Here is a 25,389-nt window from a genome sequence, read left to right on the forward strand (position 1 = left end):
GCTGGGCATGACCCTGGTGTGGAGCACATCTCGTTTGTCACTTTCTCGCACCAGGATGTAGTCCAGGAGGTGCCAGTGTTTGGATCGGGGATGCATCCAGGTAGTCTTAAGGCTATCCCTCTACTGAAAAAGGGTGTTTGTAATGACAAGCCGCTGTTCTGCGCAGAGCTCCAACAGGAGGCGCCCATTGTCGTTGCACTTGCCGACGCCATGCTTGCCCAGGATTCCAGGCCAGGTTTCTGAGTCTTTGCCGACGCGAGCGTTGAAGTCGCCAAGGATGACAACCTTGTCGGCTGTAGGGGTGCGTTGGATGAGGTTGCGCAGGTCGGTGTAGAACTTGTCCTTTTCTGCTGGTTCCGCCTGGAGGGTTGGAGCATAGACACTGATGAGGGTGATGCAACGCTTGTTTTGAAGGGGGAGTCGCATGGACATGATTCGGTCCGAGCGGCCTGTCGGAAGGTTTTCGAGTTTGGAGGTAATGAAGCTCTTGACCATGAAGCCTACACCAGATAGGCGTCGTTCATCCGAAGGCTTTCCAGACCAGTAGAGTGTGTAGCCCGCGCCGTGTTCTTGGATATAAAACCTACGACCCAAGGACCTCGCTGCCACGTCCCAGCTCGCTTGGCCACGGCATATATATATATATATATATATATATATATATATATATAACACACACATACACACACTGTGGAGTTTGTTAACACAATGGTCCTGTACTAATATTCTGTCACTTTGTGTCAAAAACACATTATATTTGGAGCTGAATATTGTGCAACAATGTTAATAGCTACTTCAGACAGTTTTGCAGAGTTCTTCCTCGTGGAGTCTAGCTGTGGCCTATACCTAATGGAGGTTCCAGTGTTAGATAATCTTTTTTATGATTAACACATTAATTTTCACCCCCGAGCCCTGCTCACTGGTATAAGTTATGATGGAAAAGATTCACGAGTATAAGATCACACATGATCAGATTCAAAGACAATTTCTTTTCTGCAGTTCTCAGACTCGAGTGAACCTCAAAAGAGAAAGCCTATGCTACCAGTGCTCCATACCAACTGATCGCTCTCTGTACCTCTGCACTTATATTCTGTTTTATTTGTACAATATTTAGCTGTAAGAATTTCAGTTCATCTGAACATTGTACACTGTGAGCATATGATGACAAACTCTCATAACAAGTTATGAGATGCTTAAACTCATCTGCTCACAAAACAATCTCTATCACTGCATCTTGATACATGATATTAGATTTGAAAGAGCTTAAAACATAAAAGCCTCTCACTAGCCAGACATTCTTTTCCCCGCAAACATACACTCCCAATCAATCTTTGCAAGTTCCTGTCCAATGTTATCAAAATTAGCTTTGTCTCAATTTTGAACTTAAATATGTGGACAAGTCCTATCTTTTTCCATACCTATCTTAAATCTTAAATAACACTCTTTTACTCTTCCAATAAAGCTGGTAACATCCTCAATTAAACAATCCCTCCTATTAAACAAAGCTGTCCCAATCCACCATCAGCACCCCTATCTCACCCATCCCATGATGTCAATCGCATCCCAAATTCTCTCCATCAATGCTAACCCCATCCCAATAACCCCCTACCCATCCTCCAATGTCAGTCCCATCATTATCCACATCCCATCAATATCACTCCCATGTCCAACCACATTTTTTTCAATGTGCAGTCACATACCCTGGAATGTTGTCCCTGTATGTAAAGGGCATATTTTGTTCACCTCTAGCTATTAGTCGACCGTTATGAAAGATGTCTTGGATTTCCGCATATACACATGTAAGACCTAAGTCTGAGCTTTAACTGCCTTTATTTGTTATATTTTAGAGTTATTTAATACAAATAAATATTTATTTTTTTATTTTTGTAAGAATAAATCTATTTGAATAGTATATTAGCATTTATGTTGACTATCCGATGTTTAGGAAAGCTTGTCATAGTATAAAGCAAAGTTGTGAATGGTGCTCAGATCATCACACAAAATTCCCTCCCTTCCATTGACTCCATCTACATCTCTTGATGCCTCAGAAAGGCAGCCAATGTATTAAAGGGCTCAAGACACACACAAGATTTGAATTTGAAACTCAACAGGTCAAGCAGCATTAGTGGGGCAAAAGTATGGTCAGTGTTTTAGGTCAGAACCTTGTATCAAAATGAGAGTGCAAAGGGAGACAGCCTGTACAGTGAGGGCAGAGTGGAAGGGGATAGATAGGGCCAAGTGATTGGCAGGTATCAAACAAAGAGATTGAGAGGCAAGAGGAAAAAAATGAGGGTCAGATGAAGGAAGATAGTTCCAACAGGATGGAGTTGGAAATTATTAAAGAGATACCAAAGGACTCGTTGTACTCTGGCCATACTTCTCACATTGGGAAGAAGAGAGTATTGCTGCTTGCCATCAAATCCAAGTTTCTTCCCCATTACCATCAGGCTTCTGAATAAATTAGTCAACTAATGTTGCTCCTACCTCATTCAAACTGATCTCTCACCTATAGCTTTTAGACTGCAGGCATGTAATGGCACAATCAAGGAATTTTGCTGCTACACGGACAGTATAAAAAAGGAATGTGCAAGAATTCCTGCACCATGATTTATCCTGCAGGACTCCTAAACATTTTGGAGGAAACCTGCAGTGTAAATCATACCAGAAAATTTTATTGTTGGTCTTTCACTCTACTGCACGTCTAACCACCAGGACTGGTGCACTCAGATACTTCTGTCTAAAAAAGTACCCAGTGTGAACGATCATACAGGCAGTAATTATGTTAATTTCTCCTGCGATTTTCCAGAAATTGCAGTCTAAAAAACATTACCGTAAAAAATTATACACTCTGTACTACGTTTTATTCTGCTGGACATGTATGGATGGACTTGCCAGATAACAAACCTTTTCGGTGTACCTGGGCACATGCAACAATAAATAAAAAATGATTTTGAAGCCATCAAGAGCCACCAAGACATTTCAGAGACTAGATCCATGCAGCTTGCCATCTTAAGCATAGTCCTCAGGGTCATCATCCTTTGATATTAAAATTGAAAAACCCACTCTTCCAGTTGGAAGTCATGAAGTAATTTAGGAGTAACAATGAACATATCTCCTGGTCCTTTTTTTTGTGGACCATATATTACAGAAGGGTGTGTCACAAATTTTAGGTGTTTGGATGTCTTACCTTCATAACAACTGACAGGATCTCGCATCCCTGTTTGTTATTTTTTTAAAATATGTGATAAATATCAAGTTCCTTCAGTCTTTATTTCTGCTCAGTGTTCTTCTTTGTCAGAATGTAAATTTCAGCTGTACCAAAGCTCTTTGGGGGCTATAAAGCTTGAGAGAGTGAAACTTGTCACACGGGGTTTCTGCTTGGACATCCACAGGTACATTTACTGCTTCTGCTCAACCTCTAGACACTCTTTTATCAGTTTCCGCATTTGGGCTACATACAGATTGCCTCTGAATACAGATTTTGCAGAATTTTACATTACTCTTCCATTATTTTCTTTCTATCATGAGGCTTTGGACATTATTTTGACATGCATAAGAGTTAGGGTGAGGGTTATGTGATTTCAGTGGCAATTAGTTGTAAGAAAGGCATTTTACATCAAAATTCAAGCCTGGCTTAAGTGCATAATATCCTTGCTCCTGTTTGATCTCAAGTTATTGTGCAGTTCTGAAATAATGGGATGTGGGTCACCAGTTGTTATTAAAGGAGTTCAAAGGCATGTGGTGATGGACAGTTTTAGCAAGAAAATTTATGAAAATGCATTTTAGCATTAATTTTATATGATCTCTTTACTGTGTAAGTATGAGAGTTTAGTAAATTATTTTGAAGTTTTTCACTGCATTTCAGTACGCATGAAAAAAAATTCAATTCCACTCAAGCATTAAAATTTGTGTTTATTTCATTACCAGACAGTACACAGGCCTTTCAGCCCATTGTGTCCATCAAGGTAATAGAATTTTGCAGCATGGAACAGGCCCTTCAACCCAATTTGCCCATGCTGACCAAGTTGGCATTGTGGGCGAATCCCACTTGCTTGCATTTATCTAGGTCCTTCTAAACCCTTCAAATCCAGATATCTATCCAATTGTCTTTTGAACATCAAAATCATGCCTCATTCTACAACTTCCCCAGCAACTCATTACAGATGCCGAACACCCTCTGATTACCTACACTAACCCTACATTAATTCTGATTTATTCTCTCCAGATTCTCCTACTCCTAATCTGGGAATTAAGTGTCTGAATTGAAAAAGACCTGATCAGTCACATTACAGAAGACAAACGTTTACGATAGTGGGAGTGGTGGGGGAGGTTAAGGGTGATGTGCAGGACATTTCTTTTTACAGAGTGGTAGGTGCCTGGAATTGGCTACCTGGAGTAGTGATGGAAGCATTTATGATAGATGTATTTAAGATGGCTCTAGTTAGACACATGAATGTGAAGGAGTGGAAATATATCTATCAAGTCCAAGCAGTAATTTTAGTTTTTTTGGACATCATGACCTTTTGCTATATTGTTCTATGTGAGTTCTTTCCTCAGATTCACTCTCCTGAAGGCAGCATGCACGTCATCCTCAGATATGGACAGGATGGAACCATCAGGGGACATGGGGGTGCGAGGAGGTGGTTCTTCACTGTTACTGTTGTCAAATCAGGCGTAGAAGGCGTTGTGTTCTTCTGGGAGCAAAGCTTTGCCATGGCTTTCCACAGCTGTTGAGTGTTCCTTGTTTTTTCCATTTTCATCTGGAATCTCTACTTCATCCAGGAGATAGCTTTATGCAGGTCATACTTAATGCATTGATCTGGATCTCCAGACTTAAATGTCTGTGATCTGGCTCTCAGCAGGTTCCAGATTTCATTGTTCATCCGGGGCTTGTGGTTGGGGAAAAGCATGTATGATTTGTTGGGGACACACTCATCCACAGCTGTTTGGTTAATGTCTGTGACTGCCCTGGGGTAATCATTCAGATTCTCAGCTGAGTCCTTGAACAGTGCCCAACCTGCTGATTTGAGGAAATTGTGTAACTGTTCTTCAACCTCCTGTGACCACCTTCTAGCTGTCCTAATCCCTGAAGCTTCTCTTTTTTTATTTTCTGTCTGTATGGGGGCAGAAGGAGCTCCATCAGATGATCCAACTTGCCCAAAATGCAGTCTTGGTAAAGAACGGTAGGCCTTTCTTATCTTGATATAGCAGTGATCAAATGTGCTGGGACCTCTGGTACAGCATTTTACATGCTTGTGGTAGTTGGGCAGGGTTTTCTTGACCCAGCCCAGGTTAAAGTTGACTAGGATTTGTAGTGAGTCAGGCTGGGCTGTCTCGTTTACTGACCACATCATGCAGCTCCATTAATGCCTTTTTGTAATTTGCATCCAGAGGGATATGAACTCCAGTGAGAATCACTGATGAAAACTCTTGGGGTGGATAGAAGGGTTTGCATTTAATCGACATTTACTCTAAGGCAGTAGAGCAGAAGGTCGACATGAGCCCAATGTTCTTGCACCACCCAGTATTAACGATAAAACACACACCGCTCCCTCTCTCTTTTCTAGAAAGTAACGTAGGATTATGTAGTAAAGTTAGGAATCCTATTTTTACAAGCTGGTTCCATATTTCTGTGCCTCACTTATTGCAGTGGTTCATACACATTATTTTTGTATAGTTTTAGAAAGCAGTGTGGTACAGGTAGTGGAGCTCCTGTCTCATACCTCCAGTCACCCAAGTTCAATTCTCATCTCTGTCGCTGTTTGTGTGCAGTTTGCCTGTGTAAAGGTCTGTCTCACAAGATGTTCTTCTGTAAAGCGGACATTTCCTGTAAACGTTATCTTTAGTTTATGTAGAACGTTTTGTTGGAGAAAACCATTTGTGAACATATAAAAATATAATTTGTTTTAGTCATGATGTTCCATTATATTGAATTCGAAGCAGATTCCACTGGAACATTCAAAATAGATGTGGATAAGTATATGGAAAAAAAATATTTTTTTCTTCTTTACCTTATCTCAGCCCTAATACAGTGAGAGTTGAATTGCTCTTACATAGAGCTGGTACAGAGTGAATGAGATGAATGGCTTCCCAATAGAATATTTTGTGAGCAAAAAAATCATATCAGGTTTTCAATATTATGATTTGAAGATGATATATTCAGTACATTTATAGTTTTTGAAATTATTTTACTTATCATTGAATTGTTTATTTTCAGTATGCTGAGAAACAGTGAAAAACTTTGTTTTGTGTGCTATCCAGGCAAGTCAACCTACACTTTATACTTAGTTAGTGTAAATCAAAACAATCCAAGGTTCAATCAATAGGGTGATAACAGAACAAATCCATCTTGTATTTGGTTGTTTTTATTTCAAACTCATGTAATACGTCAGGGACTGTGACTTTAATAAATATTTATTTTTAAAAAATGATTATGTATAATTTTTTAAATATTATTTATTTTATAAATAGCTTGCATTTCCTCTTTACATTTCTTTGACCAGTTTGAATAAAAGTAATTGGTTTAGTGATGCCACGACACCTTTCAAGCCAAAACATACAAGTCACGTTTTATTTATTATTTTCTTGGGTTTCCCTCTCAGTCTTCAAAAATATGTAACATTCTCCTGGATCCCATGATCACCCCAGTGGTTCCAGATCCCGCTACCATTAGTGCAATGATCCCAGAGGATATAGCCTAAGGATATAGCAGAGGAATTTATGCTCTACCTAATCTCTTAGAACCACAGAACACTACAGCATAGAAAAAGGCCCCTTTAGCCCTCCTAGACTGTGCCAAAATATTTTTTATGCCTCGTCCCACTGACTTACACCCAGTCCATAGCCTTCCACACCTCTCCCATCCATGTATCTGTCCAAATTCTTCCTAAATGCTAAAGTTGAGTCTGCTTTTAATACTTCAGCTGGCAGCTCATTCCATACTCCCACCACTCTCTGTGAGAAGTTACCCTTTATGTTCCCGCTAAGCATTTCCCCTTCACCCTTATCCCATGTCCTCTGGTTTTTATCTCATCTCTTCATGACTTTCGCACTGCCAGCTTTTTTTTTCAGTTCCCATCTGAAGCATTAATTTCTGCATCCAGAATATTGGCATCAATACCAGTGATACTGGCATCCACATCCCTGGATGCTGATAAGGATGATGCTGCTGTTAAGAAGGTGTGTTGGCCTTCATTAACTGTGGGATTGAGTTCAAGAGCTGTGAGGTAATGGTACAGCTACATAAAACCTTGGAACCCCACTTGGGGTATTGTCTTCATTTCTGGCCATCTCATTACAGGAAAGTTTTGGATGCTATAGATAGGATACAAAGAAGATTTACTAGGATACTGTCTAGATTAGAGAGCATATAGTTTGAGTGAACGGTGTTTTCTTCTTTGGGCAACAGGGGTTACCTGACAGAGATATTCCAAATTGATCATGTGGATAGCCAGAGTCTTTTTCCCAGGGTTGAAATGGCTAACCCTAAGGTACATAGTTTTAAGACGGTTGGGAGTAAGTACAGGAGGAATGTAAGAGGTACGTTTATCACACAGAAAGTGATAGGTGCATGGAATACGCAGCTAGCAATGGTGGTGGAGGTAGGTACAATAGGATCTATTAAGTGACTATCAAATATGTATATGGAAGAGAAAAAAATGGAGGGTTGTACGGAAGGAAAATTCTAGGCGGTTGGTAGAGTAGGTTATTATGTTTGCACAACACTGTGGGTCAAAGGGCCTGACTTGTGGACTTCTGTTCCATGGTCTTTGATTCTTCAACACATATTGCAAGTTCTTATATGGTCCACATTTGCTCCCATATATATTTCCCAAAAAGCTTTGACTTGCAAAAATCTGAAAGGTAATAAATCACATTCTGAATTCATAAATGAAATCAGAATGAGAGCTGTACTGTAAAATTTAAGAAATTATAAGAAAGAAAGATGCGATCTGAACTGCTAATCCATATTCCACAATATAAACATTTTGTAAATCATCTTTAATGATTTTTAAATCTCATTTTGACTGAAATAGTTTTATTATCATAATTTGTCAAAATAATTTCATTTGGTTTGTCTGATAATAACTTTATGGGCAGGAACATAATACAGTCAGACATCTCTCAACATGCAATGTTCTTATCCATCCTTTAATTTTGAATTTATTTGTAAAATAAGGTTTTATTAACTTTGATAAGGGATAGAATACTATTTATCTAAAAATATGCAGATAACCTGATTATAATTCACTTTCTAAACTCTTATAGTCCTTAAATTCATGCTCACTTGATTCAGGAAATTTATTTCAGTTGGTTATGTAAATCAAAGATCTTGAAGACATTACCTGACCTTAAGATGAATTACAGATAACATGATGCAAGGAATATCGCTTTTAATGATTGCATAAACCCAGGCCCAAAGGTCCTTGGGAATTAAATACATTCTGCTGGCAAGAAAGAGAAAGAAAATCATGCATTATTAACCAGGCCAATTTCTTCCCAGTCAGGAAACACTTACCATCAAAGCTTTTCTGTGAGACACCGCTGGGACGATAGAATCCAGATCGACAAGGACAGTCATAAGCTCCCAGCATGAAACCTCGGCCTTTCGGTGAAATACACTGCAAAGAGAAACAAAAGACAGAGCAACTGAAGTAGCTTAGCGTGATGTAGGCACATCAGCACAGCAAATAAAACACTGCAGATTGTAAAAATACAAAATAAAAACAGAGGCATAAACAGAGCCAGAAAATACTGGGACAGGTTGAGCAGCATCTGTGGAAAAGCATGCTGAGTGTGAAACACAGAAGTCTGCAGATGCTGTAACTGTAGTAAAAACACAGATGCTGGAGGAGATCAGCCAGTCTCGCACCATCCTTAGGAGGTAAAGCTATATGACTGACGTTTCAGGCCTGAGCCCTTCCTCAAGGTATAAGTGTGGTGATATGTAATTACACCACTAGGTCACCAGGGGTCATACCGGTGACCTTGTATATAAAGCAGTCCAGGGCTACAGTCGAGTCTTCCAGGTTTATCTTGCGGAGAGACAAGACCATTTAGTGTACATATTAGTTTATTAAAGCTGTCTTATACTCGCACTGCTGTTGTGGTTATTGTCAGTACAATGAGTATAAAAAAAGTGAGACAGGCATCTGTATGGAAGGCTGAAGTAAAAGGGAAGAATGGGAAGAGGATGAGTACAGGCCAGCAGACAAAAAAAATTGTTAATTGGATATGATAAGAGGAAAAGTGGGAATTGATTTTGAGTCTGCAAAAGGAAATATAGGAAAAAGGGGGAGGGGGAGAGAGAGCGCTAGAGGGCAGGAGACATGGGGAAAGATTGGAGAGGGAAGGGGGTTTAACAGAAATCAGAGAAGTCGATATTAATACCATCTGGTTGGAGGTTGCGCAGATAGAAAATGAGGTGTTATTCCTCCAATTTGCAGCTGGTCTCAGTTTGGCAGAGACATATCGGTAAGGCAATGGGACGGCGACTTGAAATGGGTGGCTACTGGGAGATCCATGCTCTTGCAGCAGACAGAACCGAGGTGCGAAATGAAGGAGCACTGGATGCAGTAGATGACACCTGCAGAGTCACAAGTGAAATGTTGCCTCACTCGTAAGGCCTGTTTGGGGGAGAATATAAACTCCATACAAACACCAGCCCAGGTTAGGTTTGAACCTAGGTCTCTGTCACTGTAAGGCAGCTTCACCACTGTGCTGCCTCAAACAGTCCTCTATTTTATATTAGAATGATGTTCATGCTACTAGGGTGGCAATATCCTGCAACCCCACCATGTCCCCTGATGATCACCAAATCCAAGAAGCCGATTATGGACTTTACAAAGAAAAACTGGAGGTGTATGTTCCAGTGAACATTGAGAGATGTGAGGTAGAGAGGGTGAGCAACTTTAAATTTTTCTGAGAGTTACCATTTCAGAGGAACTTTCTGGTTTTTTTTTTAATAACCAAACTTCTCTGCAACACATCAGGCCAGCAGAGTTCAATCTCACTTCCAGTAAAGTACCACTGTTAGTCGGATGCTCGCATACCTCTGGAGGAGTTGAGAGAGCTGCAAAAAAACAAAATATGCAAGGCTCTGAAACATGACCTGGTTCCTGGCTTTGGTAGATTACAGAGGAAGCTGTTGAGTGCTGATAATAGTCAAGCAGAGCTTGCAAGAGGAAGACAAAGTGCTCCCTTGCAGACACGAGGCTGCAAAATCAGAATGCTTCCATTTCTTGCTCAGCAATTCTCAATTTCGCAGCCACTGGTTTCTGTGGTGACTGTGCGACATGCTGGAGGCTAGTATGAATAGTTAACAGAGTCCAGTGATAGCAACTAGACACCAGTAGAAATCAAAACCAAGTCTGAGCAGCTAAAGCGCTGTTGACTTATTGAAAGGCAAAGAAAAACAAATAGCCATTTAATTCCTTTTTCATTCCAGAGGCCTCCAAAATAGAATGAAAACATTCCTTTGTGAGAGTGGATGCACGTCCATTCCCAGCTGAAAAGATTAGACTTCTCCCCTTGTAATGAGTTCCTTCTCCCACCCAACCGCCACTGTTACATACCTGCACACCACGAAAGTGTGGGAAAACGATATCGAGAAAAGGATTAGTATTCTGGAATGGTGAAGGATGTTTAAATCTGGAGTGACTCCTACTATTTTTATATCCTCTGCTCCCAGCTGACTATTTATTGTCCAATTACCAGTATTTCAGGGTGACCTGTGCATTTTTATGGAGAATGCTGTTATATATTTCAGGAAGTATTTTCCTCCATTGTATGAGGTCAACATAATTCAGAATTGCAAATACTACCACATCAGTGCCAAAATTATTTTTTTTTTTGCAAAATAATGGACAAAAAAATCCATTATTAAAAACAAAATTTAGTAAAATAAATTTGGGAGGAGAGAATAAATGAAGTAATAGAATCCCTCAGACTGTGTGATGCTCTTAGAATTGTTAAGATCACCCCTCTTGAGGAATTAAACATAGAAACATAGAAGATAGGAGCAGGAGTAGGTCATTCGACCCTTCGAGCCTGCTCCGCCATTCAACGAGATCATGGCTGATCTTAAAGTTCAGTACCCCGTCCCCGCCTATTCTCCGTAACCTTTAATACCCTTATACTGAAGAAATATATCTAATTCCCTCTTAAATATATTTAATGAACCTGCCTCCACTGCCCTCTGTGGCAATGAATTCCACAGATTCACCACCCTCTGGGTAAAGAAATTCCTCCTCAACTCGGTCCTAAATGGTTTGCTTATTATCCTCAAACCATGGCCCCGGGTTCTGGATTTTCCCATCATTGGAAACATCCCATCTGCATCCACTCTGTCCAGTCCTGCCAGAATTTTATATGTCTCTATGAGATCCCCTCTCAATCTTCTAAACTCCAGGGAGTACAATCCCAATTTGCGCAATCTTTTCTCATAAGTCATTCCTGCCATTCCAGGTATCTGGTGAATCGCCTCTGCACTCCCTCCATTGCAAGATCATCCTTCCTTAGATAAGGTGACCAAAACTGCACACAATACTCCAGGTGGGGTCTCACCAAGGCCCTGTACAGCTGCAGTAAGGTATCCTTGTTCCTATACTCAAACCCTCTTGATATGAAGGCCAACATACCATTTGCCTTTTTAACCGCCTGCTGTACCTGCATGCTCGCCTTCAGAGACTGGTGTACAAGTACCCCGAGGCCTCTCTGCACTTCCCCATCTCTTAATCTATTGCCATTCAAATAGTAATCTGCCCTCCGGTTTGTATTACCAAAGTGGATAACCTCACATTTATCCACATTGTAGTGCATTTGCCATTTATCTGCCCAGTCCCTCAATTTATCCAAATCACACTGGAGCTTCCTGACTCCCTCTTCCATGCACACAACCCCTCCTAGCTTAGTGTCATCTGCAAATTTGGAGATATTACATCCAATCCCCTCATCCAGATCATTAATGTAAATTGTGAACAGCTGGGGTCCCAGTACAGATCCCTGTGGCACCCCACTGGTCACCGCCTGCCACTCAAAAAATGAGCCATTTATCCCAACTTTCTGTCTTCTTCCTGCCAGCCAGTTCTCAATCCACATCAATACTTTTCCCCCAATCCCATGAGCCTTGATTTTGGAAGCCAGTCGTTTATGCGGGACCTTATCGAAGGCCTTTTGGAAGTCCAGGTACACCACATCCACTGGCTCTCCTCCATCTATTTTACCTGTCACCATCTCAAAGAATTCCAATAGATTTGTCAAGCATGATTTACCTTTTGTAAATCCATGTTGACTCCGTCCAATCCCTTCTTCTAGTCATATGCTCCACTATTACATCCTTAATAATGGATTCCATCATTTTGCCCACTACTGATGTAAGGCTCACCGGCCTATAATTCCCCGCTTTTTCTCTACCCCCCTTTTTAAATAGTGGGGTTACATTAGCTACCCTCCAATCCATGGGTACTGATCCTGAGTCTATTGAGTTCATGGAAAATAATTCTTAAAGCATCTGCTATTTGAATGGCCACTTCCTTAAGTACCCTAGGATATAGATTATCAGGCCCTTGGGCCTTCAATCCCATCAATTTCCCCAAGACCATGTCCTTAGAGATACTGATTTCTTTCAGTTCCTCCCTTGCATTAGTCTCTATGTTTCCCAACATCCTTGGGAGGTTATTTGTATCCTCTCTTGTAAAAACAGAACTAAAGTAAGAATTTAATTCTACTGTGATTCACAAAAATGGATGATCCATTTGAAACTAAACAGGACAGTTCCTCGGATATTCAGTCCAAGTTCCTAGGACTGAATATCACTAACCTGTCTAGTCCAACAACATTGACACATCGAAGTACTCGAGCTGGCAGAGTCCGCAAGCATTGAATCCATGCTGCTGAAGACCCAACTGCGCTGGGTGGGTCACATCTCCAGAATGGAGGACCATCGCCTTCCCAAGAGCTCTCCACTGGCCACCGAGATAGAGGTGCACCAAAGAAGAGGTACAAGGACTGCTTAAAGAAATCTCTTGGTGCCTGCCACATTGACCACTGTCAGTGGGCTGATATCGCCTCGAACTGTGCATCTTGGTGCTTCACAGTTCGGGCAGCAACCTCCTTTGAAGAAGATCGCAGAGCCCACCTCACTGACAAAAGACAAAGGAGGAAAAACCCAACCCCAACCAACCAATTTTCCCTTGCAACCGTGCCAGCCTGTCCCGCATCGGACTTGTCAGTCACCAACGAGCCTGCAGCAGACGTGGACATACCCCTCCATAAATGTTCGTCCGCGAAGCCAAGCCAAAGAAAGAAGAGACCAGCATTCTAGGGTGATCTGTGCATTTTTATGGAGAATGCTGTTATATATTTCAGGAAGTATTTTCCTCCATTGTATGAGATCAACATAATTCTGAATTCCAAATACTACCACATCAGAGCCAAAATTATTTTTTTTTTGCAAAATAATGGACAAAATAAATCCATTATTAAAAACAAAATTTCGTAAAATAAATTTGGGAGGAGAGAGGAAATGAAGTAATAGAATCCCTCAGACTGTGTCATGCTCTTAGAATTGTTGAGATCACCCCTCTTTAGGAATTCTACTGTGATTCACAAAAATGGGATGATCCATTTGAAACTAAACAGGACAGTTCCTCGGATATTCAGTCCAAGTTCCGAGGACTGAATATCACTAACCTGTCTAGTCCATCAACATTGAAACTACAGTCAAGAAATCCCTCTAATGATTCCAATTCCTCAGAAGGCCAAGGTAATTTGGCATGTTCCTAATGTATCAAACTAATTTTTATGGAGAGTATCCTGTTCAGATGCATCAGAGCTTTGTACAGGAGATGCTCTGCCTTAAACCACAATAAACTGCTGAGAGTTGTGAGCCGAGCTCAAACCATCGTACAAACCAACCTCCCCTCCACTGACTTTACTGTAACTTCACCTCTCGCTGTTTCACGAAAGTGGCCAATGTATTAAAGGCCCATACCACCCTGATTATGATCCCTCCTACCATATCCTGTTAGACAGAACATGAAAAAACAAACCTCCAGAATCAAAGCCAGTTTCTTTCCTGTTGTTACAATAATCTTTAGTGGACTTTTCATTGTTTAGTGTGTTGCCTCCAAGGTGCTCAGGTTCAGGACATCTCTGAGCAGTTGCAGAATATTCTTAAGGGGAATGGTGAGCAGCCAGAGTTGTGGTACATATTCATACCAATAACATAGGCAGGAACAGGGTAGAGTCCTGCAAAATAAGTTTAAGGTGTTAGGAAAGAGCTTGAAAGCAAGACCTCCAAGGTGGTTGTACCTGGATTACTCCCTGCGCCACCAGCAAGGGAAGGTCAGAACAGGAAGATGCTGCAGACAAATGAGTGGTTGATGAGATGGATCAGGGGGAAAGGTTTCAAGTTCTTGTATCACTGGAATTTTTTCTGGGGAATGGCTGACCTGAACAAGTGGGACAGGTTGCATCAGAATTAGAGGGGATCCAACATCCTGGAAGAGAGGTTTGATAATGCTGTTGGGGGTGGGGGAAGGGGAGGATTTAAACTAGATTGGTAGGAAGTTGGGAACCAAAGTGAAGAGGGAGAGGAAGAAGTGGTTGGGGCAGCTGGTAGGGAGTATGCCTGGAAGGACAGGCAAACAGGGCAAAATTGAGGAGTTGCAATGGAACAAGGGAACCAAGTGAAAAAAAGTGACAAATGCAGGGATAAAAGTTTTTTTTTTATTTAAATGCACGCAGCGTAAAAAATAAAGTGGATGACCTTGTATTACAGCTACAGATCACCAAGTATGGCAGAGTCATGACTAAAAAATGGATTTCATTGGGAGCTGAATGTCCAAGGATACATAGTGTATTGAAAGGATAGGCAGAAAAATAGAGGGGGTAGTGGTGTGGCTCTTTTGTTAAGGAATAACATTAAATCATTAGAAAGAGGTGACAAAGGATCCAGAGATATAGAATCATTGTGGGTTGAGTTAAGAAATTACAAGGTTAAAAATATATTGCTGGCAGTTGTACATGGATCTCCAAACAGTTGCCAGGATGTGGACCACAAATTACAACAGCAAATAGAAAAAGCATGTCAGAAGGGTAATGTTATGGAAGTCACGTGGTATGCTAACATGCAAGGATATTGGGAAAACCAAGTTGTGACTGGATTTCAATTTGTAGAATGTCTAGTGTTAGGTCTGCTTTGTTCATGAATGAGTGAGACAAACACCAGACTGAGTCAAAATCAGGGTTCTTTGTTCTTTATTACCGGATTGTAACACTTGCGACTAACAATGTTAGTCGGAGAATGCATTCTGCCGTTATCAGCAAAATGGTGATTTTTTTATACCCTTGGATACGTGCTTAGAACATCATCATATCATTACTTGTCCAATGACTAAAACTGTTGCTATCCTTTCCCTGCTAGCTTCCTGCCTCTCAATCCATCAATGTCTCTCTTATCTTGTAAGTACAAGGATGCATTCACATCTTGTTACAGCCCTGCACAGGGTAACTCCTTACACATTCCCATCTCATGATGTTTTACCTTACACTAGGAGATGGGTTTTTTTTTTAGAACAGCCTTGTGACTGAGCCAACAAGGAAAATGGCAAATCTGGTGTTGTGTAATGAACCTGAGTTAATAAAGGATCTGAAATTAAGGGAACACTTAGGAGGCAGTGATCATACTATGATCGAAATCACCCTGCAGTTTAAGAGGGAGAAACTAAAATCAGAGGTGCCAGGATTCTAGTCGAATAAAGGTTTGCAGAGTAGAAGAGAGGAACTGTCAAAAGTTCGTTGGAAAGGTGCACTTGCAGGGATGGCAGCACAGCAGCAATGGCTGAAGGAAAGAAGGAAAGTGGAGGACAGGTATATCCAACAAAAGAAGAAATATTTGAATGAAAACAATGACAACTGTGGCTGACAAGAAAAGTCAAAGCCAAACTAAAGGGCCTACAAGGAAGCAAGCATTAGTCAAAGAGAGTGGACTGGAAAGCTTTTAGCCTACAGAAGCCAACTTAGAATTAATTAGGAAGGAAAAGATTAACTTTGAAAGGAGCCCATCTTGATATCAAAAAGGATACTAAAAGCTTTTTCGAAATATATGGAGAGTAAAGAAGAAGCAAGGATGGATATAGGACCGATTGAAAATGACCCTGGAGAAATTATTATGGGAGACAAGGATATGGCAGAGAAACCGAATGAATATTTTGCATCAGTCTTCACTGTGAAAGCCATGAGCTGTGTACTGGACTTTCAAAGGTGTCAGGGAAGTTAGTGAGTGCTATCAGAATAACCAGAGAGAAGCTGCTTAGGAAATTCAGAGTAATTTTCCCAAGGGGACATAACTTTGCACTTCCATGTTCCAACGATTTAAGTCGGGAATAGGATTTCCATGTTACTGCTATACATTTCCTGGCTCTTGACAACACAATTTTAATAAATTTAGATTTACTTCTGGAGAAGTTACCAAATTCTCCAGAAGAAACAATTCTGGGTCTAGAGGGAAGTTCACCCCCACAATTTTGATCCACACTTAACCCCAATTCTATCCAAAAGGGACTTAGTTTCATGCATAACCAGGGGGAATGTAAAAAGGCACCAACATCTATATCACACCTAAAACATCCATCAGAAAATTCCAGTTTATTTTTATGCATCTTTCAAGGTGTGAGATATAATTGGTGCAGAAAATTATAATGAATCTGTCTATAATGGTGGAGCAATCTCGACAAGCCGAAAGGCTTACTTCTGCTCCAATATCTTATGATAAAAGGAATGGACACATAGTAGGTCTATAGCAGGGCAAGTTATCCAAAGGTTAGGATGATTCTGTGCAGGATTCAGACATTGCTGCATCTAGTTCACTCATCTGCTTTTGACACCAAAGGGAGCTGGCTCATGGAGTGCAAATTAACATTTTGTTTATGGGCTCCCAAAAGAAATCAAGTCATATATGAGGCTTAAAAGCATCATACACCAGTGAATAGGCTTAATTTGGGAAAGGACTTTTCTTTCTGTACTTTGCCAATGACAACATATGCAAAGGAAATGTGAAAAGCTGTGGTCAGTAAGAATATGGTCAAAGATCAAAAGGGACATTGACACCAATTCGTAAGTAGTTTGGAGGTGAGGTTTGGTAATGAATGAGGTCAAGGGTCAAATACTAAGGATCATGGTGTAAAAGCTGGTCAATAATTGGTCATGCTAGAATACTGATCAATGGTCAAGATGGTGTGCACATGCAGATGATGATGGTGCGTGTAGGGTCAAGAGTTTGGATGGATGATTGTTAGCTCAGGATCAAAAATGAGTTGCTGGAGAGACTCAAGGGTCAGGCAGCATCTGTGGAAGGAGAGAGTTAATATTTTGGCTAGAGGCCATTCATCCTGACCCAAAATGTCAACTCTCAATTTTCCTTTCACTGTAACTATCTGCCCTGCATTTTTTCCTTCAGCCACTCATTTTTCTTTTGCTCAAGATACCAGCATCTGCAGGCTCTGACATCACTAGTTAGATGACGATTCACTTAGTCAGTTGTTGGTGGGAATGGGGAGTTGATGTTTGGGGACGAGTTTGGGGTCAGTGGAAGTAAGGTGGTACAATCTTAAGAGAGGTGACTACAATGAGAAAATGCAAAGAGAAAACCAGGTGAGGCATGACTTAAAGGGGACTAAGTGAGTAACTAGAACCACCAAGAGACTTGGTGAATTAGCCTTTTCATGAGCCTGCATGAATGTTCCTCAGACAGCGCAGGTAATATATCTATCAATGAAAATCTTGGAAGTAGCCTCTATTGAATGCCACTATTCATATTAAGAAAGACTGGATAAGGGTTAAATTCATTGAACTTTAGAAGATTTAGAGGGGTTCACACTGAGTCATCTAAAATTCTGAGAGGACTAGGCAAGTTAGATTTAAGAAGAATGTTCCCAATGTTGGGGAGGGTGCAGGACAAGGGATCACAGTTCTAAGGAAAAGGTCATTCAGAGAGCTATGAACTTCTGGAACAACCAACCACAGGATGTTGTTGAGGCTGGTCCATTAGATGTATGTAAAGAGAATTAAATGTGGCCCTATTGACTAAAGGGATCAATGGGGTAGGGAGAGAAGCCAGAAATAAGGTACTGAAGTCATTTGATCAGCCATATTTGTATTGAAAAGTGGAACAAGCTTGAAGAACAAAATGGCCTTCCACTACACCGATTCTCTGTGTCTATGGTCCTCTGTGCATAACTGCATCAGGGCCATTAAGGCTAAGGCACTTAACAGGAACCAAGTACCATCACATATACAATGATGCAAGCTACTGCTCATTAACTGGTCAATGTTCACCCATTATAACCTCCACATGCTCTTGGCAGCACGACACTCAGTTCAGCCAGCAGAATGGACTGAATAATATAATTAAGATCACGGTAATGTTCTAGGATGAAGGGAATTAGATAGGATTGAGTAACATTAGTTGGAAGGCCAGGTGGGTAGTTGAACTTTCACTTGATTTTTGGTGGCAAAAAGGAGTTACACAAAAAATATATCTTGACATTTCTTCATATATCCCCTCTAAACCTCATGCTTCTAATTCCAAACCTACTCCTTGTCTTAGATATGATTTGGATGAGAGTGTACTTGGTATGGTTAGTAATTTTGCAGAAGACACCGACTTTGGTGGTATCATAGAAAGTGAAGATGGTTGCAAAAAACAATCGATCAAGTGGGAAAACGAGTCAAAGGATTGCAGTGGGAATTTAATTGGACAAATGTAAACTGTTGCATTTTGGAGAGTACAGGAGGCTGAGTGCAGCCTTAAAGGGTGTATAAAATCATGAGGGGCTTAGATAAAGTGAATGGACACAGATGGGAGGGAAAACTAAAATTAGAGGGCAAAGAATTAAAGTGAGAGAGAAAAAACATTCAAAGGGGATCTGAAGGGCAATGTTTTCACACAGAGGGAAGATTGCACTGTATATGGAATGAGCTGCCAGTGAAAGTGGTAGAGATAAGTACAATAACAATACTTTTGGACAGGTTTATGGGTAGGAAAGGTTTAAATGGATATGGGCAAAGTTCAAGTAAATGTGGGAATGATTCCAGGTAAACAATTTGGTAGGTTGGGCAGAAGCTTTAGCATCTTTGCTTTCTTTAAAGTAGATTTTGAGGAATATACACTATGAACGTGATACACTACATGAAGACACGACGGGATATCTAATTAAAATTCAGGTTGAAATTTGATGCTCAGCAAATAAAACAGAAATAGAGCATCAAAATTGAAGATTCAATGTAAATGCTGATATGCAGAACTCCACGACACAATATCTTTAAGCAAGTTGAAAGGAAACCAAAGGAAAAATTAAATGCAGGATTGCAATGAAGTAGATTGATTTTACACAATCCAGCTGCCATAACAGAATAGAAATGTTTTCTCTTCTTATAATTCAGAACCAAACCCTTAGGATTGAGAATAATATTCGTCCACCTCAGTTCTGTGAGTTCCTAGTTGGCTGAGTGGGTCCTACAAATTCTGCCGCAAGTAGAGTAAGAGATGAATGATGGAGTGGATGGGGGGGTGGGGTGGTCAGCTTCTGCCTTTGGTATGGGGGGGGGGTGGGGGGGTTTGTATTTTACAATGAATACCCTCAGGAAGTTTTATATCACCTGGATATTCCACGAGTTGGTGGAGGTAGAAAAAAAAACTGGCGGCGTGGTTGAAGCTGCTGTAACAGCAGCACGCCCACTGGTGCAGACCTGGAGAGAGTGGAAAGTGGAGGCACAGTGCTCCCCTACAGGGTCCTACTGCCAACAGGTTTTAAACCCCTGTTAAAGGAGTCGACGGTGTTTTATTTAAAATCCTGAGACCATGAGGGTCTGGTCCTAAGTTGGTGGTGCCTGTGTTTGGCAGTGGCCACAAGGGGTGACAGACTATAAAAGGAATTTCATGTAATATTATATTTAGATGTTATTACATGACAATAAATAGAATCTGTATAACCTTTTGTCAAGGAGTCATTGAGAATATCCCCTGAGTTTTTCTTGTATTCCTTGGGTTATCCCTTGCTGGTACAGAGCTAGAGTTTTGGGAGTTTGGCATTCAGCATGTGGTCACCCATTGAAGGTAAATGAGTGCTGGATATTGGCTGAGGAAAGAACGCTGATATTTGTTCCTTATTCCTGCCAATGGATCTGAAGAATTTTGCAGAGATAATATTAGTTGCATCTCTCCTGTGCTTTGAGTTGACTCATGAAGGGAACATAATTAATGAATCAAAGGTAGAAATTTGGGATAAACAAGTTAATTGAAATCTACAAGATTATGACAGGCATAGAGAGGGTGGAAAGCCAGCTCATTTTTCTCAGAAAAAAACCAGAGGACATATGTACAAAATGAAAGGAGGCACGTTTAGAAGAGACATCAGGGGTAACATCTATTTATTTATGTTTACACTGAATTGAAGATGCCTGGAATGCATTGCCAGGGATGGTGGTGGAGATTGAAACATTAGGGGCATTTAAGAGACTCTTAAACAGCCACATAGATAAAAGGAAAATAGAAGGTTACGGGGTAGGAAGGGTTTAGAATATTTTTTTAAGGAATATATGGGTCAGAACAACATTGAGGACTGAAGGGCCTGTACTGTGATGTAGTGTTCTATGTCCTATGTTCTCCAGTTGCCATTCAGTGGTGAGCGCAGTGCCACAGGGGTCAGTGAAAGTTCTACAACTGTTCATGATCGGGAAGAGAGACAGAGGGTTGAGTATCTAAATCTGCTTTCGTACTATCATTTATAAATAACAGCCAAAATCAAATCACACTGGGGATGGACTGGTTAAGCCCTTTTTACACTTGCATCCCAGTAAGTCAGCCGTTCAGTGTCTTGGTTAGGAATGGGATTTTTGCTGTTCACGCTTAGCCACTTATAACCTGGATATGGCAGGCTTTCATACTTACAACAAGCCATTCCCGGGGTTAAGACTGTTCCAACTTCTACCAGTGAAGTCATGACCTGCCCTAAATCCTGATCAATGTATTATGATCTTATATTGGAACAAGCTTAATCATGCCTAATTATAACATAATTAAGTTTTATATACAGCACAGTAAGAGCCCTTCATCTCCTGTTGTTGTGTTGACCTATGTAAACCTTTATAAGGGGCTGTGTGAAAGAACTAGCAATAAATACCAATTGTGGACGGTTTTTAACAGCATGTCCGTCATTGCTTTTTCCCCCAGTGTCTTTATAAATTGTGCACAATAGCGCTACAAAACTTTCCCATGCTGGTTATAAATTATCTGCTATTGCTATTTATTGCTTGCGTTTTCCTCTTTCTCTCCTGCTGCGACTTTCCCATGGCACAGTTAATACCTTCACTTTAATCTTTTCCTCCTTTCACGTTCCTGCACTCACACAAAAGCATGCGTCATTTCTCACTTTTACACTAGGCTAATCTGCACGCTGGCATCAGGAAATGCTGGGGATTCCAATAGAGGTTGAAGCCATCTATTCCATCTGTATGTCATCATTTATGCCAGGGTTCAGACGATTTTGGTTTCACACTTGACCCTTAATCATTCAATTGCCTGTTAATTCCTGGGACCACGTGTGAGAGGGGCTCTAGGTAGGTAATATCGTCTCCAAGATTGTCAGATGCATGCGTGTTGATAAGATCAGTGTGAAAGGGATAAAGTAGTGACGCGTTGATTACATTTTTGTGAGGGTTCAGGAACATGAAGGAAACAAAAATTTTAAAAGTTATAAATTTTGTATTCAATATTTAATAACTCCTGATCAATGTATTATAATCTTGTATTCAAACAAAATTCATCATGCCTAAATATAGCAGAATCAAGCATTATGTTAGCACAGTATAAAACAATTTATAAAGAACCATGGGAATGCGGTAGTGGCACAGAAAGGTCTGTTTGCCTGGAGCATTCATGCCGCACAGAATTCTGGGAGGGCAGGCCTGACATCGTTCGATGTGTCTATTTCATCCTCGACTTTCCCACTGTCTTTATAATTTGTGTGGCTATGTGTTTTATACAACTTTCCCACAGTTTTTTATAAATTTATAAAGATTTATACAGGTTGGCGCAACAACAGGAGCTGAAGGGCTCATATTGTACTGTTCTTCTCTTTGGCTTGGCTTCGCGGACGAAGACTTATGGAGGGGGTAAAAGTCCACGTCAGCTGCAGACTCGTTTGTGGCTGACAAGTCCGATGCGGGACAGGCAGACACGGTTGCAGCGGCTGCAGGGGAAAATTGGTTGGTTGGGGTTGGGTGTTGGGTTTTTCCTCCTTTGCCTTTTGTCGGTGAGGTGGGCTCTGCGGTCTTCTTCAAAGGAGGTTGCTGCCCGCCAAACTGTGAGGCGCCAAGATGCATGGATTGAGGCGATATCAGCCCACTGGAGGTGGTCAATGTGGCAGGCACCAAGAGATTTCTTTAGGCAGTCCTTGTACCTTTTCTTTGGTGCACCTCTGTCACGGTGGCCAGTGGAGAGCTTGCCATATAACACGATCTTGGGAAGGCGATGGTCCTCCTTTCTGGAGACGTGACCCATCCAGCGCAGCTGGATCTTCAGCAGCGTGGACTCGATGCTGTCGACCTCTGCCATCTCGAGTACTTCGACGTTAGGGATGAAAGCACTCCAATGGATGTTGAGGATGGAGCGGAGACAACGCTGGTGGAAGCGTTCTAGGAGCCATAGGTGATGCCGGTAGAGGACCCATGATTCGGAGCTGAACAGGAGTGTGGGTATGACAACGGCTCTGTATACGCTTATCTTTGTGAGGTTTTTCAGTTGGTTGTTTTTCCAGACTCTTTTGTGTAGTCTTCCAAAGGCGCTATTTGCCTTGGCGAGTCTGTTGTCTATCTCATTGTCGATCCTTGCATCTGATGAAATGGTGCAGCCGAGATAGGTAAACTGGTTGACCGTTTTGAGTTTTGTGTGCCCGATGGAGATGTGGGGGGGCTGGTAGTCATGGTGGGGAGCTGGCTGATGGAGGACCTCAGTTTTCTTCAGGCTGACTTCCAGGCCAAACATTTTGGCAGTTTCCGCAAAGCAGGACGTCAAGCGCTGAAGAGCTGGCTCTGAATGGGCAACTAAAGCGGCATCGTCTGCAAAGAGTAGTTCACGGACAAGTTTCTCTTGTGTCTTGGTGTGAGCTTGCAGGCGCCTCAGATTGAAGAGACTTCCATCCGTGCGGTACCGGATGTAAACAGAGTCTTCGTTGTTGGGGTCTTTCATGGCTTGGTTCAGCATCATGCTGAAGAAGATTGAAAAGAGGGTTGGTGCGAGAACACAGCCTTGCTTCACGCCATTGTTAATGGAGAAGGGTTCAGAGAGCTCATTGCTGTATCTGACCCGACCTTGTTGGTTTTCGTGCAGTTGGATAATCATGTTGAGGAACTTTGGGGGACATCCGATGCGCTCTAGTACTTGCCAAAGCCCTTTCCTGCTCACGGTGTCGAAGGCTTTGGTGAGGTCAACAAAGGTGATGTAGAGTCCTTTGTTTTGTTCTCTGCACTTTTCTTGGAGCTGTCTGAGGGCAAAGACCATGTCAGTAGTTCCTCTGTTTGCGCGAAAGCTGCACTGTGATTCTGGGAGAATATTCTCGGCGACACTAGGTATTATTCTATTTAGTAGAATCCTAGCGAAGATATTGCCTGCAATGGAGAGCAACGTGATTCCCCTGTAGTTTGAGCAGTCTGATTTCTTGCCTTTGTTTTTGTACAGGGTGATGATGGTGGCATCACGAAGATCCTGAGGCAGTTTTCCTTGGTTCCAACAAAGCTTGAAAAACTCATGCAGTTTGGCATGCAGAGTTTTGCCGCCAGCCTTCCAGACCTCTGGGGGGATTCCATCCATACCTGCTGCTTTGCCACTTTTCAGTTGTTCGATTGCCTTATATGTCTCATCCAGGGTGAGGACCTCATCCAGCTCTAGCCTTAGGGGCCGTTGAGGGAGCTGGAGCAGGGCGGAATCTTGGACTGAGCGGTTGGCACTGAAAAGAGACTGGAAGTGTTCTGACCATCGGTTGAGGATGGAGATCTTGTCGCTGAGGAGGACTTTGCCGTCTGAGCTGCGCAGCGGGCTTTGGACTTGGGGTGAGGGGCCGTACACAGCCTTTAGAGCCTCGTAGAAACCCCTGAAGTCACCAATGTCCGTGCTGAACTGGTGCTTAATAGGTTATAATTAGGCATGATTAATTTTGTTTAAATACAAGATCAAAATTAGTGGATGTGTCATTCAGACGTCTCGAGTAGAGGATGCCTGGTAGTGAGTGCGAAAGGATGCAGAGAACTGGTTATCAGTGGTCCAGTGTGAATAGTAACAGCTACTCAAGGCAAAAAGAATGTGAGCCTTCATTGCTAGAGGGATTGAATTTAAGAGCAGGAAGGATCTGCTGACTCTACTGGGTACTGTAGAGGCCACCACTGAATTTTGTGTGTAGTTCTGGTCACCTTACTTGAGATAGACTAAACTGTCTTGGAAGCAAAGCAGAGGAGGTTCACCCGGTTGATTCTTGAGATGAGGGTGTTAGGCTATGAGGAGAAATTGAGTCAGCTGCCACTATATATACTGGAATTCAGAATGAATGGGAATCTTTTCAAAACATAAAACTATGAAAGGGATTGTAAGATAGAGGCAGGAAAATTATTTCCACTTGTGGGTGAGACTAGAGTAGATTTAGAATGGAGATGAGGAGGAACTGCTTTTCCCAGAATCACTACTGTGCAAAACCATGTGCACAAGGAATCAGTAGAAGCTGTCTGATTAAATACAGTATATTTATGATGCAGCAAGCTAGATTTTTGCAGAGTAGGGGAATTAAGGGTTATGGGGAAATGGCAGGTAGAAGAAGCTGAATTAACAGATCTATTGTGATATTAAGTGGTGGAGCAGGCTCGACGGTCAGTGGACACCCATCTATTCCTCTATTTATGAATGTTCTAAGTCCTATCAGGGCAAATGTACAGTAATTTGTTGGGTGAAGGGTTCAAGCCTTTCTACCTCAGTTTGTTCCCATTGAATGGCTTTGAGGCTCTTTCAATCATCCCAAATGCTCCATTTCCATTTGAAGCAGTTGTTGGGCAGACATTCCAGGACTCAGTCTGAATGTTTAATTTCTTTGAGTCACATAGGTGCTTTCACACTGAGATCCCAATTAAGTGGCGTGTCAATGACTCGTGTTTAAATTTGGTTCAGGTCAGATTGGAGCGTTCACAGTGAACCAAGAAAAGTGGATTCAGTTCAATATTTACACTGAAGCTGATGTGACTGATACTACCTATCTTTGCGGGTATCAGGTTGAAAATAACATCCCCCCCACGCCCCCATACTCTGTTGGACGTCTTCACAGATAAGTGAAATGGTAAAAAGGT

The 25,389-nt window shown here is 41.5% G+C and overlaps 1 protein-coding gene across 1 annotated transcript in view; it reads right to left on the bottom strand.

The window, feature by feature from the left end:
* gpr158a (G protein-coupled receptor 158a) overlaps positions 1–25,389 on the bottom strand; it is a 694,119-nt gene that overhangs the window by 299,506 nt on the left and 369,224 nt on the right. Inside the window, exon 3 of the mRNA XM_069914575.1 lies at positions 8,519–8,621. Coding sequence (XP_069770676.1) covers positions 8,519–8,621 — 103 coding nt within the window. The remainder of the gene's footprint in view (positions 1–8,518; positions 8,622–25,389) is intronic.

The sequence above is a fragment of the Narcine bancroftii genome, chromosome 1 (assembly GCF_036971445.1).
Source record: "Narcine bancroftii isolate sNarBan1 chromosome 1, sNarBan1.hap1, whole genome shotgun sequence".
NCBI classification, from domain to species: domain Eukaryota; kingdom Metazoa; phylum Chordata; class Chondrichthyes; order Torpediniformes; family Narcinidae; genus Narcine; species Narcine bancroftii.